Raw genomic sequence first — 27,058 nt, 5'->3', positions numbered from 1 at the left:
TCGGTCATCAGGGAGGGACTCGGAGTTGAGCCGCTCCTCCTTCGCGTCGAAAGAAGCCAGTTTGAGGTGGTTCGGGCACCTAGTTAGGATGCCACCTGGGCGCCTCCCTAGGGAGGTGTTCCAGGCACGTCCAGCTGGGAAGAGACCAAGGGGTAGACCTAGGACCAGGTGGAGGGATTATATCTCTTCGCTGGCCTGGGAGCGCCTTGGGATCCCCCAGTCAGAGCTGGTTGATGTCGCCAGGGAAAAGAAAGTTTGGGGCTCTCTGCTGGAACTGCTACCCCCCGCGACCCGACCACGGATAAGCGGGAGAAGATGGATGGATGGAAATACACAGTGTATTCATTTACATCAGAGTTAATTAAACAATATTATGTGTAATGCTTTTAACTTTAAATATGAAAATATGAATAATGAAAATCAAAAAATAAACAGTGTATCAATGTTCACCTGTGATAATGAAACAATATTATGTGTAATGCTTTTAATTTTAAAATCTGAGTTGAGTTAGAAAAATATGAATAACGAAAACATGTAATCAGTGTATCAATATACACTAACGTTTATGAAATAATGCAAATGTCATAAAAAGTGTTGACTACAATACCTCAGTGAAAAGACCAATGTATTTATATATACTACAGTTTTTTGCCAAAATACTATGTGTTATGGATTCTAATTTAGAATCCACATGTAATCTTTATCTAAATGGTAAAGAATGTATTAATTAATACTTGAAATGAAATTCCAGTACGTAATTGTAGTTCTGACTAAAATGTGTTATGTAATGCCTTTATTAATTATTCCTAATATGATTTGCAACAATTTAGTACAACCAGCAGAGTGCGCTGTTGTAATTCTCACTTTCATCCACCAGAGGGAGGTGTAGTAAATCTAACTCCTATTTAATAGAAATAGACTTTAAAAATAACCTTTGTAATGGCAGGAAAAAAATACAATAATTCTGTCAAACTAACTTATCAATTATAGCATTTAATCACCCGTGAACAATGGAAAAAATAAAACAAAAACACGCCAAAACACATTAACAAGCACAATATTTCAACAACCAGCCGGTCAATTTGGATAACTTGTACTCCAACAGCTGACCCAATAAATACACTGCACATTAGCTTAGTAATACAATAATCATTTTAGCAAACACAACATTCCATAATGTACAGCACAACTACACTATTTCTACCTAAACTGGTTTAGCAAAATGGATGCTTTTCTAATTTAACATGTGACAAAAAAATATAAAAAGGCCAATATAGATTAAGACAGGTATAAAAAGCAAGAACACGAGTTACAATTCAGCGTTCGATAAGAACAAGTATTGAAGTGAAATAACTTAAATTTGCATTTAACAGAACACCAACAATGAAACACATGAGCCCGTACTACAGTTTCAAAAAGCAGGAATAATCCTAAAACTCCATCTGAACTCTAAATGAGCTGATTGTAATCTGCTGCAAAACACAAACAATATGCAGGAATGTGAGTCTGTTTCAAAGGCCTTTTTCTTTTAGTTTGATGATATAAACAGAACAGAATCAAACTGAAAACATCGTACACAAGTCATTGGTTCTTCTTTTAGACCAGAACAGACTGATAACTCAACAGGAACTATCAACAACATCCCAATGGAAGTTTAAAGTCACAACATTTCATTAACCAAACAGATTATTAAAGAAACTACTACAGATTAATCAGTCAGTGGTTATAGTATAAATCAGAAAAGTAGTATGACAACAACATTAAACATATTCAAAACTTCTGTTGATAAAGTTGGAGTTTAGATGAAGTCATGTATGAACATTGACAAACAGAGTTTATACAGCCAGACATATTTTTCTCATGTGAATTGTCGAAGGATTAATTGTCCTCTTATTTTGTTGTAGATTTGACTTGGAAAATGTCAGTTTCAGAAGAGTCTCCAGTCTCAGGTTCTGAAGAGTCTCCAGGGTGATCCTCAGTCTCTGGTTGTAAATGTCTCTCTGGATCTGAGTTCCTGGCTGGTTCTGGTCCTCCACAGTCCTCTCCATCAGCTTCTGTTTCCATGTGTTCAGCCCAGCTGCTGGCTGGAGGCTCTGCCTCTCTGTTCTCCTCAGTTTGAGTTTGATGAAGCTGTGAGGACTGACGAGCAACACACTTATGGCGTTTGACCTGATGACTGTGTGTGAATCTTTTGTCACAAACACCGCAGCTGAATGGTTTCTCTCCAGTGTGGATTCTCATGTGGCACTTTAAATGTACTCTCTGTGTAAAAGATTTCTCACAGACTGAGCAGCTGAATGGTCTCTCTCTTTTGTGGATTCTCATGTGGCCCTTTAAATGTACTCTCTGTGTAAAAGATTTCTCACAGACTGAGCAGCTGAATGGTTTCTCTCCAGTATGGATTTGCATGTGAATTGGTAAGTAACGTCTCGAAACAAAAGATTTCTTACAAACTAAGCAGGTAAATGGTTTCTTTCTGGTATGAATTATGATATGTCTTTTCAGACTTGACTTGCGGCGATATCCTTTCGCACACTGAGAGCATCTAAAGTGTTTCTTTCCAGTCCTACGTCTTGAATCACTGACAGGGTCTTGTTTATTTTTCTGAGAGTTTGAACCTGGTTCTCTGGTCTCCTTCCAATCAGCCCTGTCTTCAGTGTCAGGTTCAGAGGAGTTTTCAGTCTCAGGTTCAGAAGAGTTTTCAGTCTCAGGTTCAGAAGAGTTTTCAGTCTCAGGTTCAGAAGAGTCTCTTGGGATGTCCACAGTCTCTGGTTGTAAATGTCTCTCTGGATCTGAGTTCCTGGCTGGTTCTGGTCCTCCACAGTCCTCTCCATCAGCTTCTGTTTCCAGGTGTTCAGTTTGTTTGTGATGAAGCTGAGAGGACTGAGGTTTCTCTTCATCATCTTCACTCTTCACAGGGACACAAGTGAAAGTGGACTTGGTGATATCAGCCTCCTCCAGCCCTTGAAGCTGCTCTCCCTCCTGACTGCTCCAGAGTTCCTCCCGTTTCTCTTTAATGTGTGGGGGGGGCTCCGGGTCCTCCTGGTCCAGACTGGAGCTCCACTCCTGCTGCCGAGGGGGAACCTCTTCTTCAACCACCACCAGCTGCTGGACGTCTGCAGGAAACAGGAAACACATATTCAGAGAAACTGTAGAATATTAGAATTTAAAATCTAACCACGAAGTTCCGCCCACTGTGTATTTCTGTTGGCTCAATAGTCTGTCAATTACACCTTTTTTCCAGATACCCTGAGAGTTTCAGGAAAACAGGTGAGTTAGTACGGTAACTGATCTACAATGTAGTTTCACTGCCAGTTAGCAAGGCGTCGGCCGTTCACGGAGTGTGAGGCCTTAGCCTTACAGTTTGTGATCTGTCTACAGAGTCGTTATCTGAGAACTGTAGGGGTGTAACGGTTCACAAACATTTCGGTTCGGTACGTACCTCGGTTTTTAGGTCACGGTTCGGTTCGGTACGTTTTCGGTACAGCAGAAAATTATCACAAAACACAACATATTTTTTTTTAATTATTATTAAACTGTGAATAATGTATTCACTCAAATAAATACAAAATATAATAAAACAAACATTAAGGTGCAGCATTTCGATTAACTGAAATCATCTGTATTTGAACTTTACTGTACTAGTACTCACAAAACATAAACTATTAGTTTTGGGTTTTTAATTATTATTAAATTGTGAATATTCACTCAAATAAATATAAAATATAATAAAATAAACATTAAGGTGCAGCTTTTCGATTAACTGAAATCATCTGTATTTGAACTGTACTACCTAAGCAGCCAGTTTGACATTAGGAATTGCTTGTCAGTGTATTTTCATGTTGTTTAAAGAAAGATGAACTTGTCCACATGGCTTGCTGAAAGGGCAGATCTGCTGGCACTAGCAACGTCTCCTGCTGTGGAGAACACCCTCTCTAGGGACAGAGGTAGCAGACACAGCCAGGTAGCGCTTTGCTAACATGGCAACATAAGGATATTTGCCGTTTGTAATAGCTTTGGCTTGGTCTGAACTCTCTGCGAGTGGTGGAGGCTTAAATGCTAGCGGGAGTTGGGATTGCACTTCAGTGTTTTGGTACCGGTGATATTCACGTTCGGGTGATGCCTTTTCAAATGAGTGTGCAAGTTTGATGTATTGCCAGCCGCGTAACCAATGTTAGTTGAACAATGCCGACAAACAGCTTTGGTTCGGTCCACCTGTCTTTGTCCGTCATCCTTGTACGTAACTGCGAAACCAAAATGTTCCCAAACCGGAGACTTCAATGATGCTGGAGGATTTTCGAGCTCAACTTTATCTGCGTTCGCCATTTCGACAGTTCCTCAAATCACTGACTACATATGAACGCATCCCTCTGACCAGCTCGTCCAATGAAATGACTTGCTCGCTCTATGATGCGTTGATCACAATGGGTGCAAATTACTCTGAATGCTGCGACGCAGCACCTGAGATTACTTCCAAGAAGTTGTTCACGTTCTCAATTTTTTACGTTTAACGTTATATTTGTTCGGTACACTTCGGTACACACGTAATAATTTCGGTACGGGTACCGTTACACCCCTAGAGAACTGGTGTTGGAGTTTCTCAGAGTAGTCGTTTAGCATCTCTCAACGCCTTGCTAAACCTGTAATTGGACTCATACAGGTGCATCTCAATGAATTGAATATCATGGAATAGTGATTTTATGTCAGTAATTCAATTTATAAAGTTTAAACGTATACATTACATAGATTCATCACATACAAAGGGATTATTTCCAGCGTTTTAACCTTGATGATTGCAGCTTACAGCTAATGAAAAGATAAAACAAAGCATTGAATATTACATAAGACTAGGGTTGGGAACCAAAACTCGGTTCCAGATGAGAACGATAAGAAAATGCTGGGTACCGGGTACCCATAAAAAGTACAAAATTTCGGTCCTGCTTTACGGTTCCTCAACGCGGTAGACCCTGTGTTCCACCGGGTCCGTCTGCGCCCCGGTGGAATACAGGGTAACATGGGGCGGACTGGCCATCTGTGTGTTCTGGAGAATCACAGAATGGTCGGTCGTCAGCGGGCCGCTGGCGGCCGGCTCGGTTCGCTGGCGGCCGGCACCGCCCTTAACTTTTTTAAACGGCATCATGTAAGTTGCGCTGACAGGCGACAGAGGTCCACTGTTGCCCTGCAGCGAGGCTCCCCCCCCGCCCTCCCGTAGACAGTTTATGAGCTCAGCCACTTCATAACACCAAAGATGATTTGCGGTAAACGCTCTAAAGTGTGGCTCCACTACACTAAAAAAGAAAAAGACAAGGTGCAATTATTACTTGCCATAGTTTCAGGCGGCCTGTGGAACTGCCAGTCAGCTGTTCCTAAGGCTGACTTCATCTCTGGCTACGCTTCCCTGCAGTCTCTGGATTTCCTTGCTCTCACTGAGACCTGGATTACTCCATTCAACACATCCACCCCAGCAGCTCTCTCCACAGCATGCTCCTTCTCCCATACACCCAGACCCACTGGCAGAGGAGGGGGCACTGGTCTCCTGCTCTCTCCCAAATGGAGCTGTTCCCTCTTCAAGCTACCTAACTTCACTCCTTCCACCTTTGAACTCCATGCCGTCACAGTAACCTATCCTATATAATGAACCCTTGTTGTTCTCTAACGTCCACCAGGCGCCTTGGGGACTTCCTGGAGGAGTTAGATCCTCTCCTCTCACACATCCCTGAAACTGGCCCTCCCGCTGTACTTCTCGGAGACTTCAACCTCCAGACGGGGAAGATAGACGAACTAACATCTCTGTTAACCGCCTTTGCTTTCTCACTGTCTCCGTCCCCACCGACTCATAAAGCTGGCAATGTCCTTCTAACCTCTCTGTAAACCCGCTCCACACCTCCGATCACTTCTTCATCTCATTCTCTTTACCCCTTTCCAAACATAACAAACTAATCTCTTCTCATCCTGCACTTGTCCGCCGTAACCTCCGTTCCCTCTCCCCCTCTACCTTTGCCTCCTCGGTGCTCTCAGCCCTCCCTTCCTCTGACTCCTTCCAACTCCTGCCTCCAAACTCTGCTGCGAAAACTCTCCTCTCTCCTCTCTCATACTCTCTGGACTCTCTCTGTCCTCTCACATCTCGGCAGGCTCGTCAGTCCCCTCCTGCTCCCTGGCTAAATGACGCACTGCGTGCTAATAGAACCGTCCTTCGGGCAGCAGAGCGGAAACGGTGGAAATCCAAACATTGCGACGACCTCCTAACCTATCAGGATCTGCTCTCCTCTTTCTCTGCTTCCATCTCTCAGGCAAAAAGCACTTTCTTTCAAGACAAGATCCAATCTTCCTATTCCAATCCTAAAAAACTATTTTCCATCTTCTCCACCCTCTTGGACCCCCCCAAAGCCCCTTCCTCCTCCACCCTCTTGGACCCCCCAGAGCCCCTCCCCCCTCCTCCCTTCTGTCAAGCGACTTTGTTAACTACTTTGAAAAAAAGGTTGACGATATTCGCTCTTCTTTTTCTGACTCACCTTTACTCACCGCTGGGTCACCTGACCGACGGTCAACCGGCACACTAACTACTTTTTCCCCTCTCTCGCCAAGTGAGGTTCCTACCCTCATTACCTCTGCCCGCCCTACCACCTGTCCTCTGCCCGCCCTACCACCTGTCCTCTGGACCCTATCCCTTCAAACCTCCTTCAGACTATCGCTCCTGATATTCTACCGTTTCTCACCCATTTCATCAACACTTCTCTAACTTCTGGTCACTTTCCAAACAGTCTCAAGGAGGCAAGAGTAAACCCTCTCCTAAAGAAACCCACTCTCAACCCGTCTGATGTTATAAACTACAGGCCTGTCTCTCTCCTCCCGTTCCTGTCTAAAACACTTGAACGCGCTGTCTTTAAACAACTCTCCTGTTATCTCCATCAGAACAACCTTCTGGATCCGCACCAGTCTGGTTTCAAGGCAGGTCACTCCACAGAAACTGCCCTCATTGCTGTCACTGAGGAACTGCACACGGCTAAAGCAGCCTCCCTCTCCTCTGTCATCATCCTGTTGGACCTGTCTGCTGCATTCGACACGGTGAACCATCAGATCCTCCTTCACTCTCCAAGAACTTGGAGTTTCAGGCTCTGCACTTTCCCTCCTCACCTCATACCTCAAAGACCGTACCTCCAGGGTCACTTGGAGAGGGTCCGAGTCCGACCCTTGTCAATTAACTACAGGGGTCCCTCAGGGCTCTGTTCTTGGTCCCCTCCTCTTCTCCCTGTACACAAACTCGCTCGGATCTGTCATTAGCCCGCATGGTTTTTCATACCACTGCTACGCTGACGACACCCAATGAATCCTATCCTTCCCCCGCTCAGAGACCCAGGTCGTCGCACGCATCTCTGCTTGTTTAGCTGACATCTCTCAGTGGATGTCCGCTCATCATCTCAAGCTCAACCTTGACAAAACTGAAGTGCTTTTCCTTCCGGGAAAAGATTGTCCCACTCTTGACCTGACCATCAACATCGGCCCCTCTGTTGTTTCCCCGACTCAGACTGCAAGGACTCTGGGTGAGACCCTAGATAACAACCTGTCCTTCACTGCAAATATCGCTGCTACAAACCGCTGCTGCAGATACACGCTCTACAGCATCAGGAAGATACGTCCCCAGCTGACCCAGAAAGCCACACAGGTTCTGGTCCAGGCTCTCGTCATCTCACGCCTAGACTACTGCAACTCCCTCCTGGCTGGTCTGCCTGCATGTGCCATCCGACCTCTGCAGCTCATCCAGAATGCAGCGGCTCGTCTGGTCTTCAACCTTCCTGAATGTTCCCACACCACTCTGCTCCTCCGCTCCCTCCACTGGCTTCCAGTAACTGCTAGAATCCACTTCAAGACACTGGTACTTGCGTACCATGCTGCGAATGGATCTGGCCCTTCCTACATCCAGGACATGGTTAAACCGTGCACCCCAGCACTTGCACTCCGCTCTGCATCAGCCAAACAGCTCGCTGCACCCTCGCTGCGAGGGGGACCCAAGTTCCCATCAGCAAAAACACGTGGGTTTGCTGTCCTGGCTCCAAAATGGTGGAATGAGCTCCCTATTGACATCAGGACAGCAGAAAGCTCACACACCTTCCGGCGCAGACTGAAAACTCATCTCTTTCGACTCCACTTCGAGCGATAGAATGACTAACAAAGAACTGCTAACAGAGCACTTACATATATAGACCTTGGGTCCCTTGAAAGGCGCTATACAAATCAAAGCTATTATTATTATTATTATTATAAAGAACTGGCTTATCTAAAGCCAGTTGAGTAGCACTTGAAACGATTGGCTCTTTGAAACCTGATGTACTTATATGATTCTGTTTTCCTCAAGGTTGTGTCTTCCTGGTCGAATGTACTTATTGTAAGTCGCTTTGGATAAAAGCGTCAGCTAAATGCAATGTAATGTAATTGAATCTAAAAGGGTGCAGCGTATTTGACAGCCTAAACGATGTGGCTGCTAGCGATACTGCTAGTGCTAATAGTGCTAGCGGGCTTCAGCCGCTCCATGTGTAAATGTGACCCGAGCGAAGGCTCGCAGGCAGGTTAGCTGCTGCGCACGCGTAGTGCTGCGTACTGGTACGCCGAACTGGTACTGGACTTGTAAAAAGTTTCGGTTCAAGTCCGGTTAAAACCGGAACGTCGGGAACCGGTACTTGGACTCGCAAAAATACTAGCACTTACGGATATTCTCCTTTTTGTTCTAAACCATCTAAAACCTCCTTGAAGGCAGGAGAGACTGAAAAGAGTCAAGTACTTATAAAAGTACAGCATTTAATTACACAAAAGATGCGGTGGTATACAAATGAAATTGCAAAAGGAGGCGCTCTCCTCATCTCCCGTCAGCCCAGGTCAGCAGGTAGAAGAGATCAATTATTGGCTTACTCTTCCGGTTGTCATCTGAGGTCTTCTCATATTGGCTGGCGTCGTCGGGGGGCGGGTCCAATGCAATTCCTGTCTTTTTCTGTTGCTAAATTACATCATTCTGGTGTCTGTGGTTATTTAAACATTCCCTGATGAACGTTATTCAGCGGGAATAAATGAGTGCTAAACCCAGTGTGCTCAGTGTACAACACCACATGTCATTTCACGGTTTGAAAACGTAGCATTTCGCCACATGCTAATGCTAACCGGAAGTGAATAATTTTCAGAATAAAATATCAAGTTAGTGTGAACTTCCGGTTTTTTCAGAATAAAACTGATTTAAATTAAATAGTGTATTTAATTCAAATTACGCCATATCAACATTGATTTTAATTTCTAACAGTATGTATGTACATCACTATGTATGTAGTATGTGCTGTATAATGTACACATGTAGAGTTGTAGAAAAGACATGGTGTACAGACAGTACAGTACACTGACTGTACAGTCACTACAGTGTAGCCTATATACTATATAGTAGGTGTGTAACAGTGTAATGCGTATAGTCTACTCTACACTCTACCTTTCAGCAACGCTTTAGGGATTTTGGCTCAGTCAGCTCAGGGACTGTTTGGTTACTTTAGTTTGGTAAATGAAATAAATGTTTGAACTTTGTAGTCGTTCACTGTAGTTGCTGTCATAAGTCATTTGTAGACTAAGTGGCAAAAAGTTGTTTTTTTACATTTGTACTTTGTAGAGAAATGTAGACACAAGTTGGAAGGGAGCGCAATAAACCTGACGAGTTTGAATTTGAGTTGATTATGAGTTAATTTTCAATTGATAATTGATATTGGTAAAGAGGAAACAGACCTGCTCTGTGGATCTGAAGCTGAACAACAGCGTCCAGTAGTTTCCGGTGTCTCTCGTTCTCCTGTTTTGAACGAGACAGTTCCTCCTCGTACTCCGCTATCGTTCTTTCAAACAGAACAAAGATGTCTTCAGCAGCCTCAGTGAGTCGCTGCTTCACCAACGAGAGCAGCAAAACACTCATGTTTACTAAATCACCACTTCCCGTTTCTCTCCCTCTGTGTTGCTAGCGTGTTACCAGCTAGCATGCTAAGCTAGCATGCTATGCTAGCTTCTAGAGTCCGAGCTAAAGGCTTCAGAAGAAAGAGCACAAAGTCAGAGGTTCATCCAGACACACAGACGATGCTCACACACACAGACGATGCTCACACACACTTCCGCAGGAACACCGAGAGAGAACCATGGATGTAGAGAGTAGTGATGTTACGTATTGCGCCGAGGCTTCGGAGCGTGTGTCGAGTAACCACCGAAGCCTTTTGTGAAGCCTTTTGTGAAGCGTGTACCGAGGCTTGTATTGTTTTGGGCCAGTGACGTCACTGATGACAAACGAAGCCTCGCTGCCTGTCGATACCACGTGACTGCTTCAGGAAGGATTCAGATCGGTTGAACCGCTGAACCACATCGCTCATAATACCCATGGATGTATAATAAGAACCATATTACCCCTCCTGTACCCGAGCCCGGTGACACGATGGAATCAAGAGAGCTCAGACCCTCACTCATATAGAGGTCGGAACATGTCATAAGTATAAATAGATACAAGCATAAATAAATGTAGGAGTGAAAACATGAATAAATACAGGAATACATATCTTACAGTGTTGTCAGGGAGCTTTAGTGTGTGTGCTGTGGCTCAGCTGGAAAGCAGCTGACTCCTGACCGCAGGGTCCCTGGTTCAATGACTGAACAATACGTATTTGTTGTTGTTTATAAAAGCTGCAGCTAAATGAGATAATGTAGTTAATAAATGTATTCTTTGATATGGTTTAGCCTTTCTCCGGCTACAACATGGTTAAGTTTATGAATATTATTAAGGAATATAAATCCCTCTTTGCAAAGTTTACCAGCCTCCTTAGGCTTTTCAATCACAATCATTCAACTGGAATAAATACAATATTGTTAACATGAAAATATGATGTTATGTTCGTGTTTAGAGTTATTCTAAGGCTTTACTCAATGGGAACTCGGTATGAGATAGAGCACACTGTTGAGATGTCCAATCTGCCTGTTTTACACACTTTGACCAACAGGGGGGTTTGTGTTCAGATGAAGCCCATGATGAAGCCTCATGAGATGAACCCTTTTGCGAACCAATTGGCTGGAAAGCTTCAAAGCTTCAAAAGGCTTCATCTCACCATCACTAATTAAAAGAATAAACACAAATAGCAGGATAGGCAATGCAAAACTGTATTTCGCACCTTCAACACAACATTAGAATGAGCTTTTATCAACGCCTACATGATGATAACCTGTCAACATGACATGAATACAGAGCGGGCAGAACCCACATCTAGCTCCAGTGCCGCACGAGACATGTTGTCGATGGACGAGAGTGAAAATGAAACGCACGCTATTTGTTGTTTGTTTATATCACGGTCTGTTCTTCTTCTCTGTCTTCCGGTTGTTGCCTCTTTTGAATGACTAATACACACTACCGCCGCCTGCTGGTAAGGAGAGTTATTGCCACTCACGCACTGAAGTCTTTGCGGTGTGTTCCCGTGCGACACATGGCCAAGACGCAGGAGAACAGCGCGACGCAACAGCCGACGTCGGCGTCGGCGAGTCCTCTGGTGACTGCTTGGTGTGTCAGGGCCTTTATGGCGCATTTCCACTGCAGAGGGGTTGCCCCGTTTAAGCGTCCCTAAGTATGGAGTCAGATTTGGGTCAATATTCTAGCGCGTAAAACAAGCTACTCACGAGCGGAAAATGTGCTTTTACACGTGCATAAAATGACCCTCGCGCGCAGATTAAACCCCCGCGAGCGGCTCTGCGCCCGTGAGCGGCTCTGCGCTCGCTCGCGAGAGAGACAGCCGTCTTTCATTTCATTTCATTTCATTTCAAACCTTTATTTATACAGATAAAATCCCATTGAGATCATTGATCTCTTTTCCAAGGGAGACCTGCTCAAGTAGTTCCACATGAAACATAAAAGCATAAACAGAACAACAAAAGGACATCATCCAGCATCATGTACATAATTATCCACATAAACAGGTACCAACAGCTTCCGATTGAGTAGCATCCAACCGAGCTTTAAAAAACATTTAGTGGCACCAGATTGTTCAGTTTCCATTTAATTTGCAGACTATTCCAAGACAGAGGAGCTGCATCTAGAAGCTGCTTCCCTGAGACAGTCCTAGCAGTTGGCACATTTAATAAAACCTCAGCATTCGATCTCTGAAATGAGGCAGACAGGCAGGCTGTTCCTTGGGAGGCCGCTGTGTTTCCTCAGGACTTTGTTATACAGCTAACTGGAGACAGACTGATCACTGCTGCTACTCCCGCTCTCTTCCGGTACACACTCTACGCTCGCTCACTCTCGCTTCTAACACTGCACAGCGCCACACCTCCCCCCCCCCCCCCTTCTCTCTCTCATTAAAAGGGATAGGCGACCCCACTCTGCTTGAACCTGCCTATTATAAGATAGAAGATATTAGATGATAGAAGATAGATAGATTAATGTATAGGATAGATAGATAGATAGATAGATAGCTAGATAGATAGATGGATAGATGATAGATAGATAGATAGAGTAGATAGATAGATAGATCAGATATATAGATAGATTGATCAGATATATAGATAGATAGATAGATAGATGGATGGATAGATAGATAGATAGATAGATAGATAGATAGATAGATAGATAGATAGATAGATAGATAGATAGATAGATAGATAGATAGATGAGTCATTCTACAGAAAAGGTGGAATCTGGGTGATACAAATCTGCTGAAATATATTCCTATAAATGTTCACCCCGCTATGCAATGAGTAACACTAATGACAGACTTGAAAGACGCACGTACAATTTGAAGATAAAATGACACCTTTAACAAACAAAGTAAACCCGGAGTTGCCAGGTTTGGCATAAAAGGAAAAAACAAGAAAACTCTGTTGAGTCTTGATTCGAATACAAATAGCAATTCATCTACCTTGATTATATTATCCAGGACCTCAACCGTTTTTAAACTATGATTGATCCGAGTGTTGTAACACACTAGTCTGGAACTAAAAAAGTAAAACATGTGGTGCTTTTATCCAGCATGTCCCCATCATTTTGCTAAGCTGCCGCACTAAAAACTCTCTGACTCTTTACAGTCTTGACAAGTGTGTCTCTGTTAGCAAGGATAACAGCTAATGCATCATGGGGGTTGTAGTTTTTAAACTCTATAGGGATCCAGGGGAAGAAACAAACAGTGCCATCAAGGGGTGGAGCTACAGCAACACATGGGGGCAATACAAACTGGAACATTAAATAAAAGAGAAAGACTAATCTATAATAGAGAGAATAAATACATGAATAATTAAAATACTTATCTTGAGGGAAGAATTGGTTTTGTGACATATAGTCCATTAATAACAAATTAAATATAATAAGATAAATAAAATAAAAATATGTATTTATTAAAGTAAATGTGAATGTACAATAATAACATTAGAGTCTCAACGAGTTTATCTGAAGCCTGTTAGCATGTGCGGCTAACAGATAGCTTCCAATGCATAAGATGAGATGCACTTTATTGATCCCAATCTGGGAAATGATTGCGTTGCAGCAGCATAAAAGACAAGGCATTGCACATGAGAGAAATTAAAAGAGTAGAAATAAACACTTCTAAAATGTAAACATCTCCAAACAGAAATAAAACAGCATTAAAAAAGAAGAAAATATACATTTTGAAATACCAATTTACAGTAAACCAAATATAAAGTAGGATATTATATTCATTAAGTGTGTAAGGAATGTAATAATAAATTAAACATAAATGTGAAATGTACATTGGGCAAAAAACATCTCTGATTTGTAAAGAGTGAATTACAACAATCTAAACCAAGAAATCAAAAAAGATATAAGTCCACCTTACCACTCGACCTAAACTCAAGAATTGAAATCGTTAAACTCAATGTTCTACCTAGATTTCTCTATCTATTCCAATCTTCACCAGTAGAGGGCCCCCAAGGTCCATTTATACATTGGGACGGACTGATATCCAGATTTGTTTGGGGGGGGGAGAGGCCAAGAGTTAGGAACAGAACTCTCCAGCCACCCAAAGAAAGAGGCGGTATGGGTTTGCTCAAATTGCTGGAGTACTGCTATGCTGCTAAGACCTATTTACTGTTGGTGTGAAACGGAATTTAGAGCAGAGTGGAAGGATATGGAAAATGAAGTAAACCAGATTCCAATTCAAAACATGATTGGGGATTATAAACGATATAAGGAACTTAAAACTAAAATGGGTCCAATAACAGTGCACACATTGGATCTATGGATTCAAGTATTGAACATATATAAGATTCAAAATGATGCAAATATAATACAATGGGTAGCTTAAGATGGAAACTTCAAACCTGCTAAATAAGATCAAGGTTTTAAACAATGGGCAGAGACAGGAATAACAGCTTGGTGTGTTTTGGTTAAGGAAGGGGGGCTGGAGGGTTTTGATCATCTGAGAAGAAAACACACATTGGGAACACATGAACTCTATAGATACCTTCAACTAAGGGACTGTTACACGAGGGAAGTCGGATCAGATTCTTCCAAGGAGTTGAATAATATCATCCAAATAACTAAAACATATCAGGAAAGAAACATAAGAATCATTTCAGCATTATATCAAGGATTTAGCAAAACATGACAAACACTCAACTAAATATATCACGGTTAGATGGGAGGAAGAACTCCATGTAGAAACACCAGATGAAGATTGGCATGATATGTGGAGGATCCATCATTCATCCCCCAGTTCACGTGGAAGAATCTGATTGGTCTCTTCATAACACCAAAGGCGAAGAGGAAACAGATGCACAGTCCACAGAAGCGTTGGCGAAAATTGCGGTTATTTTCTGTTTTTCACTTTCAATAACTCTGAACAATTTGTTGATTACAGCGTACTCTAACTTATTCTGTATATCTCGTGTGTGTACCATAGAACCTCTGGAGGTAAGTATATTGTTGATGTTTATATGCATATAGTTATCTCTTTTCTATAATAGTTTCAGCTTCAGTGCGATGCCTTGTTTATTACTTGTTTCTGCATCTACAACTAAATATATAAGTAAATCTAATCTCATCTAAATAAACCTTCAATATTAAAGAGCAGAAAGAATGACATTTAAAAAGGCTAATATAGATTAAGACGGGTATAAAAAGCAAGAACACGAGTTACAATTCAGCGTTCGATATGAACAAGTATTTTATTTCTGCTTCCATCCTGATTCAACGGAGGTGAAAGGACTTCAATTTGCATTTAACAGAACACCAACAATGAAACATATGAGCCCGTACTACAGTTTCAAAAAGCAGGAATAATCCTAAAACTCCATCTGAACTCTAAATGAGCTGAATGTAATCTGCTGCAAAACAAACAATATGCAGGAATGTGAGTCTGTTTCAAAGGAATTTTTCTTTTAGTTTGATGATATAAACAGAATCAAACTGGAAACATCGTAATTATTCTCTATATTAATAAGTCATTGGTTCTTCTTTTAGACCAGAACAGACTGATGACTCAACAGGAACTATCAACAACATCCCAATGGAAGTTTAAAGTCACAACATTTCATTAACCAAACAGATTATTAAAGAAACTACTACAGATTAATCAGTCAGTGGTTATAGTACACATCAGAAAAGTAGTATGACAACAACATTAAACATATTCAAAACTTCTGTTGATAAAGATGGAGTTTATATGAAGTCATGTATGAACATTGTCAAACAGAGTTTATACAGCCAGACATATTTTTCTCATGTGAATTGTCGAAGGACTAATTAATTGTCCTCTTATTTTGTTTCAGATTTGACTTGGAAAATGTCAGGTTCTGAAGAGTCTCCAGGGTTGTCCTCAGGCTCTGCCTCTCGGTTCTCCTCAGTTTGAGTTTGATGAAGCTGTGAGGACTGACGACCAACACACTTATGGCTTTTGACCGAACGACTCCGGGTGAATCTTTTGTCACAAACTCTGCAGCTGAATGGTTTCTCTCCAGTGTGGATTCTCATGTGGGACTTTAAATGTCCTCTATGTGCAAAAGGTTTCTCACAGACTGAGCAGGTAAATGGTTTCTCTCCGGTATGAATTATGATATGTCTTTTCAGACTTGACTTGCGGCCAAATCTTTTCGCACACTGAGAGCATCTAAAGTCTTTCTTTCCAGTCCTACGTCTTGAATCACTGACAGGGTCTTGTTCATTTCTCTGAGACTGTGAACCTGGTTCTCTGGTCTCCTTCCAATCAGCACTGTCTTCAGTGTCAGGTTCAGAAGAGTGTCCAGGGTTGTCCACAGTCTCTGGTTGTAAATGTCTCTCTGGATCTGAGCTCCTGGCTGGTTCTGGTCCTCCACAGTCCTCTCCATCAGCTTCTGTTTCCAGGTGTTCAGTTTGTCTTTGATGAAGCTGAGAGGACTGAGGTTTCTCTTCATCATCTTCACTCTTCACAGGGACAGGAGTGAACGTGAACTTGAGGATGTCAGCCTCCTCCAGCCCTTGAAGCTGCTCTCCCTCCTGACTGCTCCATGGTTCCTCCTGTTTCACTTTAATGTGTGGGGGGGGCTCTGGGTCCTCCTGGTCCAGAGTGGAGCTCCACTCCTGCTGCTCAGGGGGAACCTCTTCTTTAACCACCACCAGCTGCTGGACGTCTGCAGGAAACAGGAAACACATATTCAGAGAAACTGTAGAATATTAGAATTTAAAATCTAACCACGAAGTTCCGCCCACTGTGTATTTCTGTGGGCTCAATAGTCTGTCAATTACACCTTTTTTCCAGATGCCCTGAGAGTTTCAGGACAACAGGTGAGTTAGTACGGTAACTGATCTAAAATGTAGTTTCACTGCCGGTTAGCAAGGCGTCGGTTGTTGACAGAGTGTGAGGCCTTAGCCTTACAGTTTGTGACCTGTCTGCAGAGTCGTTATCTGAGAACTGGTGTTGGAGTTTCTCAGAGTAGTCGTTTAGCAACGCCTTGCTAAACCTGTACTTGGACTCATACAGGTGCATCTCAATGAATTGAATATCATGGAATAGTGATTATTGCGGCAGTAATCTTAAACAAAGTGCCGCGAGGGACTAAACAAGAGAAAAAACACTGTGGACGCGCAAAAACTCAGTCTTTCCAACACAGTATGCGTTTGACCTTTTATTTCCTTTCCAAAAATGCAATATTACATATCCATGTACGTATCTCCTTGTATGCGTGCCTGAGTGCCTGCGTGAGTGCGTGCGGTCAACAAAAATTGTCCTTCTCTAGCTCACTCCCCCATCTATTGCCCGGTGAGCAGGTAAAAGCAACCGGATATAAGCACAAATGTCACCACCCAAATCCAATGACACGCCCACCACCTATAGTGACTCAAAAAACATGTATCTTAACAAACACAGAAATGGCTTCATATTTCATTGAAATGAAAAGATAAAACAAACCATTGAATATTACATAAGACTAGGGTTGGGAACCAAAACTCGGTTCCAGATGAGAACGATAAGAAAATGCTGGGTACCGAGTACCGATAAAAAGTACACAATTTCGGTTCTGCTTTACGGTTCCTAAACGCGGTAGACCCTGTATTCCACCGGGTCCGTCTGCGCCGCGGCGACTCGGTGGAATACAGGGTAACCAGGGGCGGACTGGCCATCTGTGTGTTCTGGAGAATCACAGAATGGTCGGTCGTCAGCGGGCCGCTGGCGGTCGGCTCGGTTCGCTGGCGGCCGGCACCGCCCTTAACTTTTTAAAACGGCATCATGTAAGTTGCGCTGACAGGCGACAGAGGTCCACTGTTGCCCTGTTGTATATTTCGCGACACATTTATTTATTTTTATTTTTTATTCGTCCGTGACCACGACGCCATCTGCGATCGATTAACTTGTGGACAATGATCCCTCACTCTCTTGCTCTGATCTCGCCTTCTTCTGGCTGTTAAGTGGCCTGTCTCACACAGTGGGACTGGCTGTCCACATGATGTATGGTCTCTGTGGTCTCTGTGTGTCATTCAAGCTCGGGATAACCTCAGCTCAGGTGAGGTAAAGGACTCTCTGAGTGTTCAGAAAGTTAACTTAGTCTAAGTTCTCAGTGGGTCTCAAACGGTGTGGTCACCATTTATGTAAACACATATTTCCATTTGAGAGGGTAGTGATTGGTCTAATGCAGTGGTTCCCAACCTGTAAGGCAATACATGAGTGTCACTAAAGCCTTGTCTCTACATTACAATAAAATATAAAAAATAATTGATTAATTAATTTTAATAAAAATTCAAGTTAGTATTAAAGGCATAAAAAGAAAGACATTTATAATTTTCATTTGGGGGGGCTCTTGGGAAAAAAGGTTGGGAACCCCTGGTCTAATGGATAGTGAGGTGGGCTGAAGATCGGAAGGCTGTGAGTTCAAATCCCGCCAGGAACACCACCACTAGTGTGCCCTTGAGTAAGGCACTTAGCCCTTAGTTACTCCGGGGATAATGTCCCTGTAATCAGTCATTATAAGTCGCTTTGGATAAAAGCGTCAGCTAAATGAAATGTAATGTGATTAGTAAAATATGCATGAATAAATAAATAAATAGTTAACAAGGTGAAAAAAGGTAAGATACACTTTTAAAACTTGTTGAGAGAAAACTAGTCTTTGCTGCTGCCTCAAAGAGGAGCAGGGGGGAGAGGAGGGAGAGGAGAGGAGGGAGAGGGGGTGAGGAGAGGGGGAGAGGAGGGAGACAGGAGAGGCTGATTCAGGAGCACAGACACACATATTGGAAAAAGGGAGGATGTTATTGGTTATGGCCATGATTTTATGATTATTGAAATGTATACAGTTCTGTTTAATATAGGTGTTTCCATAGATCTAGTCTCTTTATTTTCCCCTCAAAATGCACCAGATTGATGCATTTAACTCCAACATAAAAAATAAAATCTTACCGGGGGGGCATGCCTCTGGACCCCCTAGAGGATTTGAGGTCGACCCCCACTAAAAATCACATGGATAGGTTCCTAAATACATTTATAAATACATTTATTTTTTTAAATAGTAATCCATTTCCATATGTTCATGTGTGGGTAGTAGATTTAAACTATAGGGCTATCATTATGGGCCCTGCCTGTACCTGTTCGCTCTGCCATCGCGTGAAGGGTCTGCTAACAAGCGACCACCAGAAAGGTTAATGTTGTTGCACGTCACCTCAACCACCCCCCCAAGCATATTTCAGATCTGTGGGAAACACTGGCAGTTAATGGACCAGCACCAGAGGCGTTCCCATACACACAGGCGTTGGAGCTGTTCTTCATGAAATCCCAGAAGGATGAAGTGCTCTGACAAACAGTGCCATCTTTGCGCAAAATGGTTATACAGGAATGAAGTCAATAAATAAACGTGTTGTTAAAACTTTTTTTTTTTCTCTGCGCATCTCCATTGAACTATCGGTATACCGTTAAGCCGCTGGACAAACGGTGCTGCTATCGGTATATGTGTTACGTCTACTTCCTTAATTTAACTTGAAACCATTCTGGTTGGTTGGGAACCCTCATCCCGTGTGATGTATCCGGTTTGAGAGCCCTCTGATTGGCCACTCGTCATCTTTCTCAACAGCGCTCTTATTATTGTTGTGAGACTCCCGCAGGCATGGCGGGCAGAGCGAGGCGATCAAGGTCTGGGTGCACTTTAAAAAAATGTAGTGGCGATAGTGCAAGGTGCAATCTATGTACTCAATGAGTTGCTTGTAAAGGGGGTAACACAAGCAACTTAATGAAGCATTTGCAAACGAGACACTCATTGAATCTAAAAGGGTGCAGCGTATTTGACAGCCTAAACGATGTGGCTGCTAGCGATACTGCTAGTGCTAATAGTGCTAGCGGGCTTCAGCCGCTCCGTGTGTAAATGTGACCTGAGCGAAGGCTCGCAGGCAGGTTAGCTGCTGCGCACGCGTAGTGCTGCGTACCGGTACGCCGAACTGGTACTGGACTTGTAAAAAGTTTCGGTTCAAGTCCGGTTAAAACCGGAACGTCGGGAACCGGTACTTGGACTCGCAAAAATACTAGCACTTATGGATATTCTCCTTTTTGTTCTAAACCATCTAAAACCTCCTTGAAGGCAGGAGAGACTGAAAAGAGTCAAGTACTTATAAAAGTACAGCATTTAATTACACAAAAGATGCGGTGGTGTACAAATGAAATTGCAAAAGGAGGCGCTCTCCTCATCTCCCGTCAGCCCAGGTCAGCAGGTAGAAGAGATCAATTATTGGCTTACTCTTCCTGTTGTCATCTGAGGTCTTCTCATATTGGCTGGCGTCGTCGGGGGGCGGGTCCAATGCAATTCCTGTCTTTTTCTGTTGCTAAATTACATCATTCTGGTGTCTGTGGTTATTTAAACATTCCCTGATGAACGTTATTCAGCGGGAATAAATGAGTGCTAAACCCAGTGTGCTCAGTGTACAACACCACATGTCATTTCACGGTGTGAAAACGTAGCATTTCGCCACATGCTAATGCTAACCGGAAGTGAATAATTTTCAGAATAAAATATTAAGTTACTGTGAACTTCTGGTTTTTTCAGAATAAAACTGATTTAAATTAAATAGTGTATTTAATTCAAATTACGCCATATCAACATTGATTTTAATTTCTAACAGTATGTATGTACATCACTATGTATGTAGTACTATGTACTGTATAATGTACACATGTAGAGTTGTAGAAAATACATGGTGTACAGTCACTACAGTGTACCCTATACTGTATATCAGGGGTGGCCAACCCGCGGCTCTCGAGCCACATGCGGCTCTTTGCCTAGTTTCATGCGGCTCTTCAGTTCATATCGAATTGTATATGTGTGAGTTTGGGGGAGAGACACTGACTCTTGACTAGTGTTCAGTGTGCAAAAAAGTACACGTCCCACCGTCCGGGACGTGTTATTTACAATATCGGACAAGTAGATCTTTCAATTGACTTGTCCGGCGGACAAGTGACGTTTTTCGCCCTGATTTATTGACAGATTATTGATGCATTCAATTTACAAAAGGCAGAACTCATTGGCAAATTGTCCGTGTCCGCCATTGTTCGTTTAGAAATGTTAGTTTCGGTTCTGCTTGTCGATTCCTAAGGAAATGCATCTCGCCGCTTTCTGTACAGTTAGACGGGGGCGGCGCGGAGCGGGGTGGGAAGTGTAGCACAGTGGCCGGGTTGGGAAGCAAAACTCGGTTCCGAGTAGGAACAAATAACAATTGTCCAGTACCGGGATTAATAAGAATTGTGAGGACAGGAGGCGAGTACAGGAGCCGATACTTGAAAGGTACCGCGATACCCTGCCGTTAAAAACGTTACGATTCCTCCGTTTCATTAGTATCGGTACTCAGTGATGTACCTGAACGCGTTCAATGAACGATCGTTCATGAACGCGTTCATATTTTGGGCGAACGTGAACTGAACGTACTGTATTTCCGCTAGATGAACGTAATTGAGAACGCGTTCATTCTCAGCGCTGTATAACGGCGTTCAAAAGTGCGTTCATTCTCAGCACTGTATTATAACGGCGTTCAAAAGTGTGCCAGATTTCATATGCCTTTCAGCCGAAAACCCAGTTAAAACACACCGTAAACAGGCTTCAAAATAATGCGGAAAACCACCCAATCTGGCAACAGCAAACTGCCTGTGACGCGTACGCGCCTGTCACCCCTGGCTGTCGCACTAAAATATAATATAATAAATATATCAGACTCCTCACAACAAACAATGTGGAACCGCGGAACCGGCGTGCATTGAATGAATGAATGAATTAGTATGGACGAAGCCGAGAGCAGCTGCAGCAGCACTTGCTCAGAGACTCTCCGGCAGGGGTCGGCAACAGGCGGACCGCGGTCCGGACCCAGACGCCGACCTATACGGACCCGGAGCTATAATCAATACATTAATAGGGGATTTTTCGGCGCCTCCCGCTTTTTTAACGCTGATTTGGGTGACTTGTGTAATTCGTGGAGAACCGAAGAGTTTTCGACTGACGGACAACTTCTCACTTCACAAAAGAAGAAGAAATCTAGACCGCAAAAATAATTAAACAAGCGAGTTCCTGTTTTTCCTGGCCAAGGACAGGTTCATTGAACACAACACGAGCGTAACCTGTCTTCACGTGGTATATGTCTCGTCTGAAAGGAGTGCTGAGCACCGGAACGCCGCTCCAGCCCTTAAAATATTGCATATAAGGATAATAATCCACAAGGAGCCGTACACATGCCGCAGTGTTTGCGTGGCTGTGTCTTTAGTTGTAAACACAGTGGCGATCTGTTGTTGTTAGCATCTGGTTAGCTAGCTATGCTAACGGATTTAAAGAGCTTTTCTACAGCCAGGTGGAAGAGAGCTCTCCTGAGAGGCTCAAATATCCTCAGCTCAGTGAGGTTAAGGCACACCTTGATATGATCATTATAGTTATTAATGAGACTAAATGAAAAACAGGTATAAAATACTATATGACAGTAACAAAAAAGTTGTTAAAAATAACAAGAATAGAGTTTAAAAGGGGAGTGATTTGTAAAATATCCAAAAAGAAAAATATGTTTACAGTTCTGTTTCATATGGGTGTTGAGAGATGTATCCATAGATCTCATAATGTTGCTCTCAAAGTGTACCAGATTGATGCATTTAACTTCAATATTTTAAGCAAAGGTTGAGTTCAATAATTTGTACGACCCTCGGAGGATGTTGTAAAAATTGAAAGGAAAAAGGTTCCCCACCCCTGCTGTGAATAATAATAAAAACCCTTGATTTTTAACTTAAAGGTGGGGTAGGTAAGTTTCAGAAACCGGCTCGAGATACACTTTTTGTTATATTCCATGGAATGCTCTTAACATCCTGATAGCAATGAATAGCTTAAGTGCTTTGACAAAAAATCCATAAAAAAACATCATCTGTAGAAGCCGTAATACTGTAAAAAGTACAACTTGACTCCATGTCAGCCCAGATTTACAAACTCCTGGCAGGACAAGCTCAAGCTCAATTCTCACACTGAATTTAACAAAAGTGAGTGGGGGACTGCAATATAAGAGGGACAGAAAGAGAAACTTTGAAACTGTTCAATTGTTATGATGTGTAAAGACTGATGTTGTTCTATAATCGTCTGAAACTGTTAAGTCATGATGTGAAACGGTTAACAAAGAAAAAGGGACACTCAAGCTGCTGCTACACTTTATTGTATTTATCTCAAATTAAGCACTTTTAAGATGCATATATTTTCAAAAGCTATTTTATTTATTTTCTCTAGTTTATTTGTAAATGCAGCCCGAGAGGAACATTACACATATCCACAGTATTTAATGTTAATTGACAATATATATTGTTGTTTTTGAATTGTACTTTCTTTATTTGATTGGCAGTCAGCTGTTGATTACATACAGATGTTGATAAAGCTACAGGCTACTTCAATATATATCACACTAATTCATGAAGCAAGTTAGACATTTTGATGTTCCGGACCTTTGCATGGGGACATTTTCTCTAACTGGACCTCGTTGAATTTTAGTTGAAGACCCCTGCTCTACGACGTCGGCGTATGATCATTTTAAATAGTTTTACGTTAAAGTCAGTACTGACTCGGACGGAAAAATCTAACGTTTGCCTGTAAACTGTGTCCGCCCGGTTTGAAAAAGCAAGTCCGTACATCGACGACGTCGACAACAAACCTTAAACGGCACATTGAGAATAAGCACACGACTAGCCTTTCACGGTATGTGCGAGTGGCGAATAAAAAAGAGCGCCAAAACAGATCCACTACCACCCAAATCCCATTAACATCGTACAGGAGACAAATAATAGCTCGCAGCAACGTATTGAAAAAAGAACTATAAACTATAAATTAGTTCATTTTTGAAACCATGAACTTTAGTTCAACATTTTGAATTATGAACTATGAACTGAACTAGTTCATTTTAAAATTTGTGAACTGTGAACTGAACTAGTTCATGTATAAAGTGAACTTTCCCAACACTGTCGGTACTTTAAGAATGACGGGGGAAAGTACTCCGGTGAGAAAGCGCCGTTTTAATAAGGGCCGTGTGTGTTGCTCTGCTTCCACTCCCTGCACTGCAGCCGTGCCTGCAGTCCCGCCCCTCTCAAGCACGCTCAAGTGCCTCCCCTCTCTCGTGCACGCGCTAGCTGCCAGAGCATGTGAGAAAACGAGAAGCATGGCTGCAAGTGGGAGTGCAACTGCCGCTGCGCCTCGGCTTGTTGACGTCAGAAGTGAAATTTGGAAGTATTTGAGCGATATCTCTGACAGTGAGGGCAAGCCTACGGACACCACGAGGCCTGTCTGTGAGAAATGTATTAATTGTATTTAATACGTATTATTGTCATTTATTTTATTTATTGTTCTCATTGTTTAGAAGTTTGTGTTCTGGTTCTGGTGTGAAATAAAGCACAATAATTACATTTAAGACTGTTTCCCTTTTTTAAGAAAAGTATCGAAAAATAATCGGAATCGCAATTATTGACTTGGTATCGAAACCAAAATGTTGGTACCGTGACAACACTACTCCTGACAGTTAAACCTGATATTTAGTAGGTCTGTTAAGTATTGAATGCTGATCATTCTGACGTCATTTGGCCGTTCAAAGTTGTTTGGGCTCGGATAAAATCGCTCCGTTACTTTCGTCCCGTGTTACTTTCGTCCCGTGTTACTTTCGTCCCGTGTTACGTTCGTCCCGTGTTACTTTCGTCCCGGCTCCCGGTGTGTATGTGTGGTGTCAGGTGTCAGTATGAGAGGATGTGGCCCAAGAACCAATCACAATAATACCTGCGATGCAGTGAACCAATCACCTTTGAGGGGGGGGAACCTATCGTTGATTAAACACTATCCAGTGTTTCCCCTACCATTGTCTTGGAGGGGCGCTGCGCCCCGCCAACGGAGCCCCGCCCCCCCTGGAATTCAAGGTGTTTAAAATATAAAATATATATGTATAGCACCAAATTGCAAATAATCTATAACTACTGTCACTTTTCACATTGAACATGTGCTCTTTTATTAAATAAACTAAACACTTTCATTTTAAGTTGTGAGTTTAGTGTTTTTGACCCAAAGAAACACTGATGCATTAATCAATGACAATAATCTCCTCTCTCTGCTCCAGAGGATTTAAAAAATATATATCCCAATGCCACAAAAATGCATCAGTGACGTTGAAATCTTGTCTCCATAAAACAAAAATACTGAAACAAGCGGTATCAGTGACTGTGTGTTTGATGTGGCTCTTAACCTCTGACTGGTTGGCCATAGTAGGTGTATATAGTAGGTGTGTAACAGTGTAATGCGTATAGTCTACTCTACACTCTACCTTTCAGCAACGCTTTAGGGATTTAGGCTCAGTCAGCTCAGGGACTGTTCGGTTACTTTAGTTTGGTAAATGAAATAAATGTTTGAACTTTGTAGTAGTTCACTGTAGTTGCTGTCATAAGTCATTTGTAGACTAAGTGGCAAAACGTTTTTTTTTTACATTTGTACTTTGTAGAGAAATGTAGACACAAGTTGGAAGGGAGCGCAATAAACCTGACGAGTTTGAATTTGAGTAAAAAAGAGGGAACAGACCTGCTCTGTGGATCTGAAGCTGAGGCTGTACAACAGCGTCCAGTAGTTTCCGGTGTCTCTCGTTCTCCTGTTTTGAACGAGACAGTTCCTCCTCGTACTCTGCTATCGTTCTTTCAAACAGAACAAAGATGTCTTCAGCAGCCGCAGTGAGTCGCTGCTTCACCAACGAGAGCAGCACAACACTCATGTTTACTAAATCACCACTTCCTGTTTCTCTCACTGTGTTGCTAGCGTGTTTCCAGCTAGCATGCTAAGCTAGCATGCTAAGCTAGCTTCTAGAGTCCGAGCTAAAGGCTTCAGAAGAAAGAGCACAGAGTCAGAGGTTCATCCAGACACACAGACGATGCGCACACACACTTCCTCAGGAACACCGAGAGAGAACCCACGAGACATGATCTGGTTCCATTAGAAAGAACGGGACCATCACTTCCGGTGCAGAGGACTTCAAAATAAAAGCGGCTATGATTTCCCCTTAGACAATACCTAAACCTTTAAGATACACAGACTTTATTTATATTCTTCCTATAAGTCATTTTTGTAAGAAGAGTGAAAACCATGGGTTTTATTGTGAAGGCCAGATCGGAGCTGCTGTTTCTACAAGGATCCTCACTATTGTGGTAAGCGTGTTGTCACTTCCGGGCTATCCTGTGTGCTTGCTCTGCTGCTGATAGCTTATATTATCTTAAATTAAATCGATCGTTTTTACAATTCTTGATCACGGCAGCTACCTGACGTTATAATCACACGTTACTACAGCTTAAGCACTCACAACTCTCCTTCTCTAAAGGCCCTGACACACCAGGCCGATTTCGGCTGTTTTCGTAAATCGGGAGACGAAGCGTGTCCTGTCGCCCAAACTCAATTTGGTGTGTCCCGCACCGTCGACCGTGACACGCCTTATTTGGACTGCCTGTCCCGATCATGGATGTGGTCCCGATGCATCGGGTCTGGCAGTCGGACCAAACAATCACTCTGATTGGCTGTTCAGCTAGCGAATCAGTGCATGAGAAGCGAAACGGAAGTGAGGGACGTAAACAAATGATTTAAGAAGGCACACACAGACTGCTATTCATTTTGGGAGTGGCTATATACAGGACGGTCCTGTATATAAGGTCTCTGAAATGGCTATATACAGGACCGTCCTGTACACAGCTCTCTGAAATGGCTATATACAGGACGGTCCTGCACAGAAGCCCTGAATGGGATTTTCACGTCTTTATCGGCAGAAAAATCGAGTCGCTTTTTATGTAGTCTCCAGAAATATTGATATAATTGGTGTACAATTAACGTTTACAGCAGGATAAATTACAAAAATGTACAGCATACTACATACAATTCAAAAGACGGTTTCTCCGATTTCTAAAATAAAAATGCCGGCGTAGCCGATTTGTCTTGCTTTCAACGCAAAATCACGACACGTCAACGAAATGTCGGCGTATTCTTTAAAAAAAAACCTTCAGTTTTAATAAAACCGAGTAGTCTTTAAAGTATGCAGTGATATCCTTTACAAGTAAAACATTGTGTACATCATGTTGCCAAGAGACTTTGTCTA

The 27,058-nt window shown here is 42.6% G+C and overlaps 3 protein-coding genes across 4 annotated transcripts in view; 1 reads left to right on the top strand and 2 right to left on the bottom strand.

Moving 5' to 3' along the window:
• Nucleotides 1-27,058, top strand: part of LOC117441582 (zinc finger protein 271-like) — a 450,813-nt gene that overhangs the window by 215,658 nt on the left and 208,097 nt on the right. The window lies entirely within an intron of this gene.
• LOC117441568 (zinc finger protein 135-like) lies at nt 997-25,884 on the bottom strand. 2 transcript variants are annotated; one of them, XM_071202252.1, is made up of 2 exons: nt 25,507-25,884; nt 997-3,116 (listed from the first exon to the last, which is right to left on the bottom strand). In XM_071202252.1, exons 1-2 carry the CDS (start codon nt 25,691-25,693, stop codon nt 1,891-1,893), a joined length of 1,413 nt encoding a protein of 470 aa, XP_071058353.1. In that variant the 5' UTR covers nt 25,694-25,884; the 3' UTR covers nt 997-1,890. The 2 variants fall into 2 exon arrangements, with proteins under 2 accessions (XP_071058353.1, XP_071058354.1); XM_071202253.1 differs by lacking the exon at nt 25,507-25,884 and adding an exon at nt 9,754-10,272.
• LOC139433308 (zinc finger protein 2-like) lies at nt 15,147-16,961 on the bottom strand. The gene is made up of 3 exons (XM_071202259.1): nt 16,851-16,961; nt 16,723-16,738; nt 15,147-16,605 (listed from the first exon to the last, which is right to left on the bottom strand). The coding sequence occupies exons 1-3, from the start codon at nt 16,959-16,961 to the stop codon at nt 15,755-15,757; spliced, it is 978 nt and encodes a 325-aa protein (XP_071058360.1). The 3' UTR covers nt 15,147-15,754.

This window comes from Pseudochaenichthys georgianus, unplaced genomic scaffold (genome assembly GCF_902827115.2).
Source record: "Pseudochaenichthys georgianus unplaced genomic scaffold, fPseGeo1.2 scaffold_180_arrow_ctg1, whole genome shotgun sequence".
Classification (NCBI taxonomy): Eukaryota; Metazoa; Chordata; class Actinopteri; order Perciformes; family Channichthyidae; genus Pseudochaenichthys; species Pseudochaenichthys georgianus.
The sequence above is the reverse complement of the archived record's forward strand: the minus strand, read 5'-3'. Positions and strand labels throughout refer to the sequence as shown.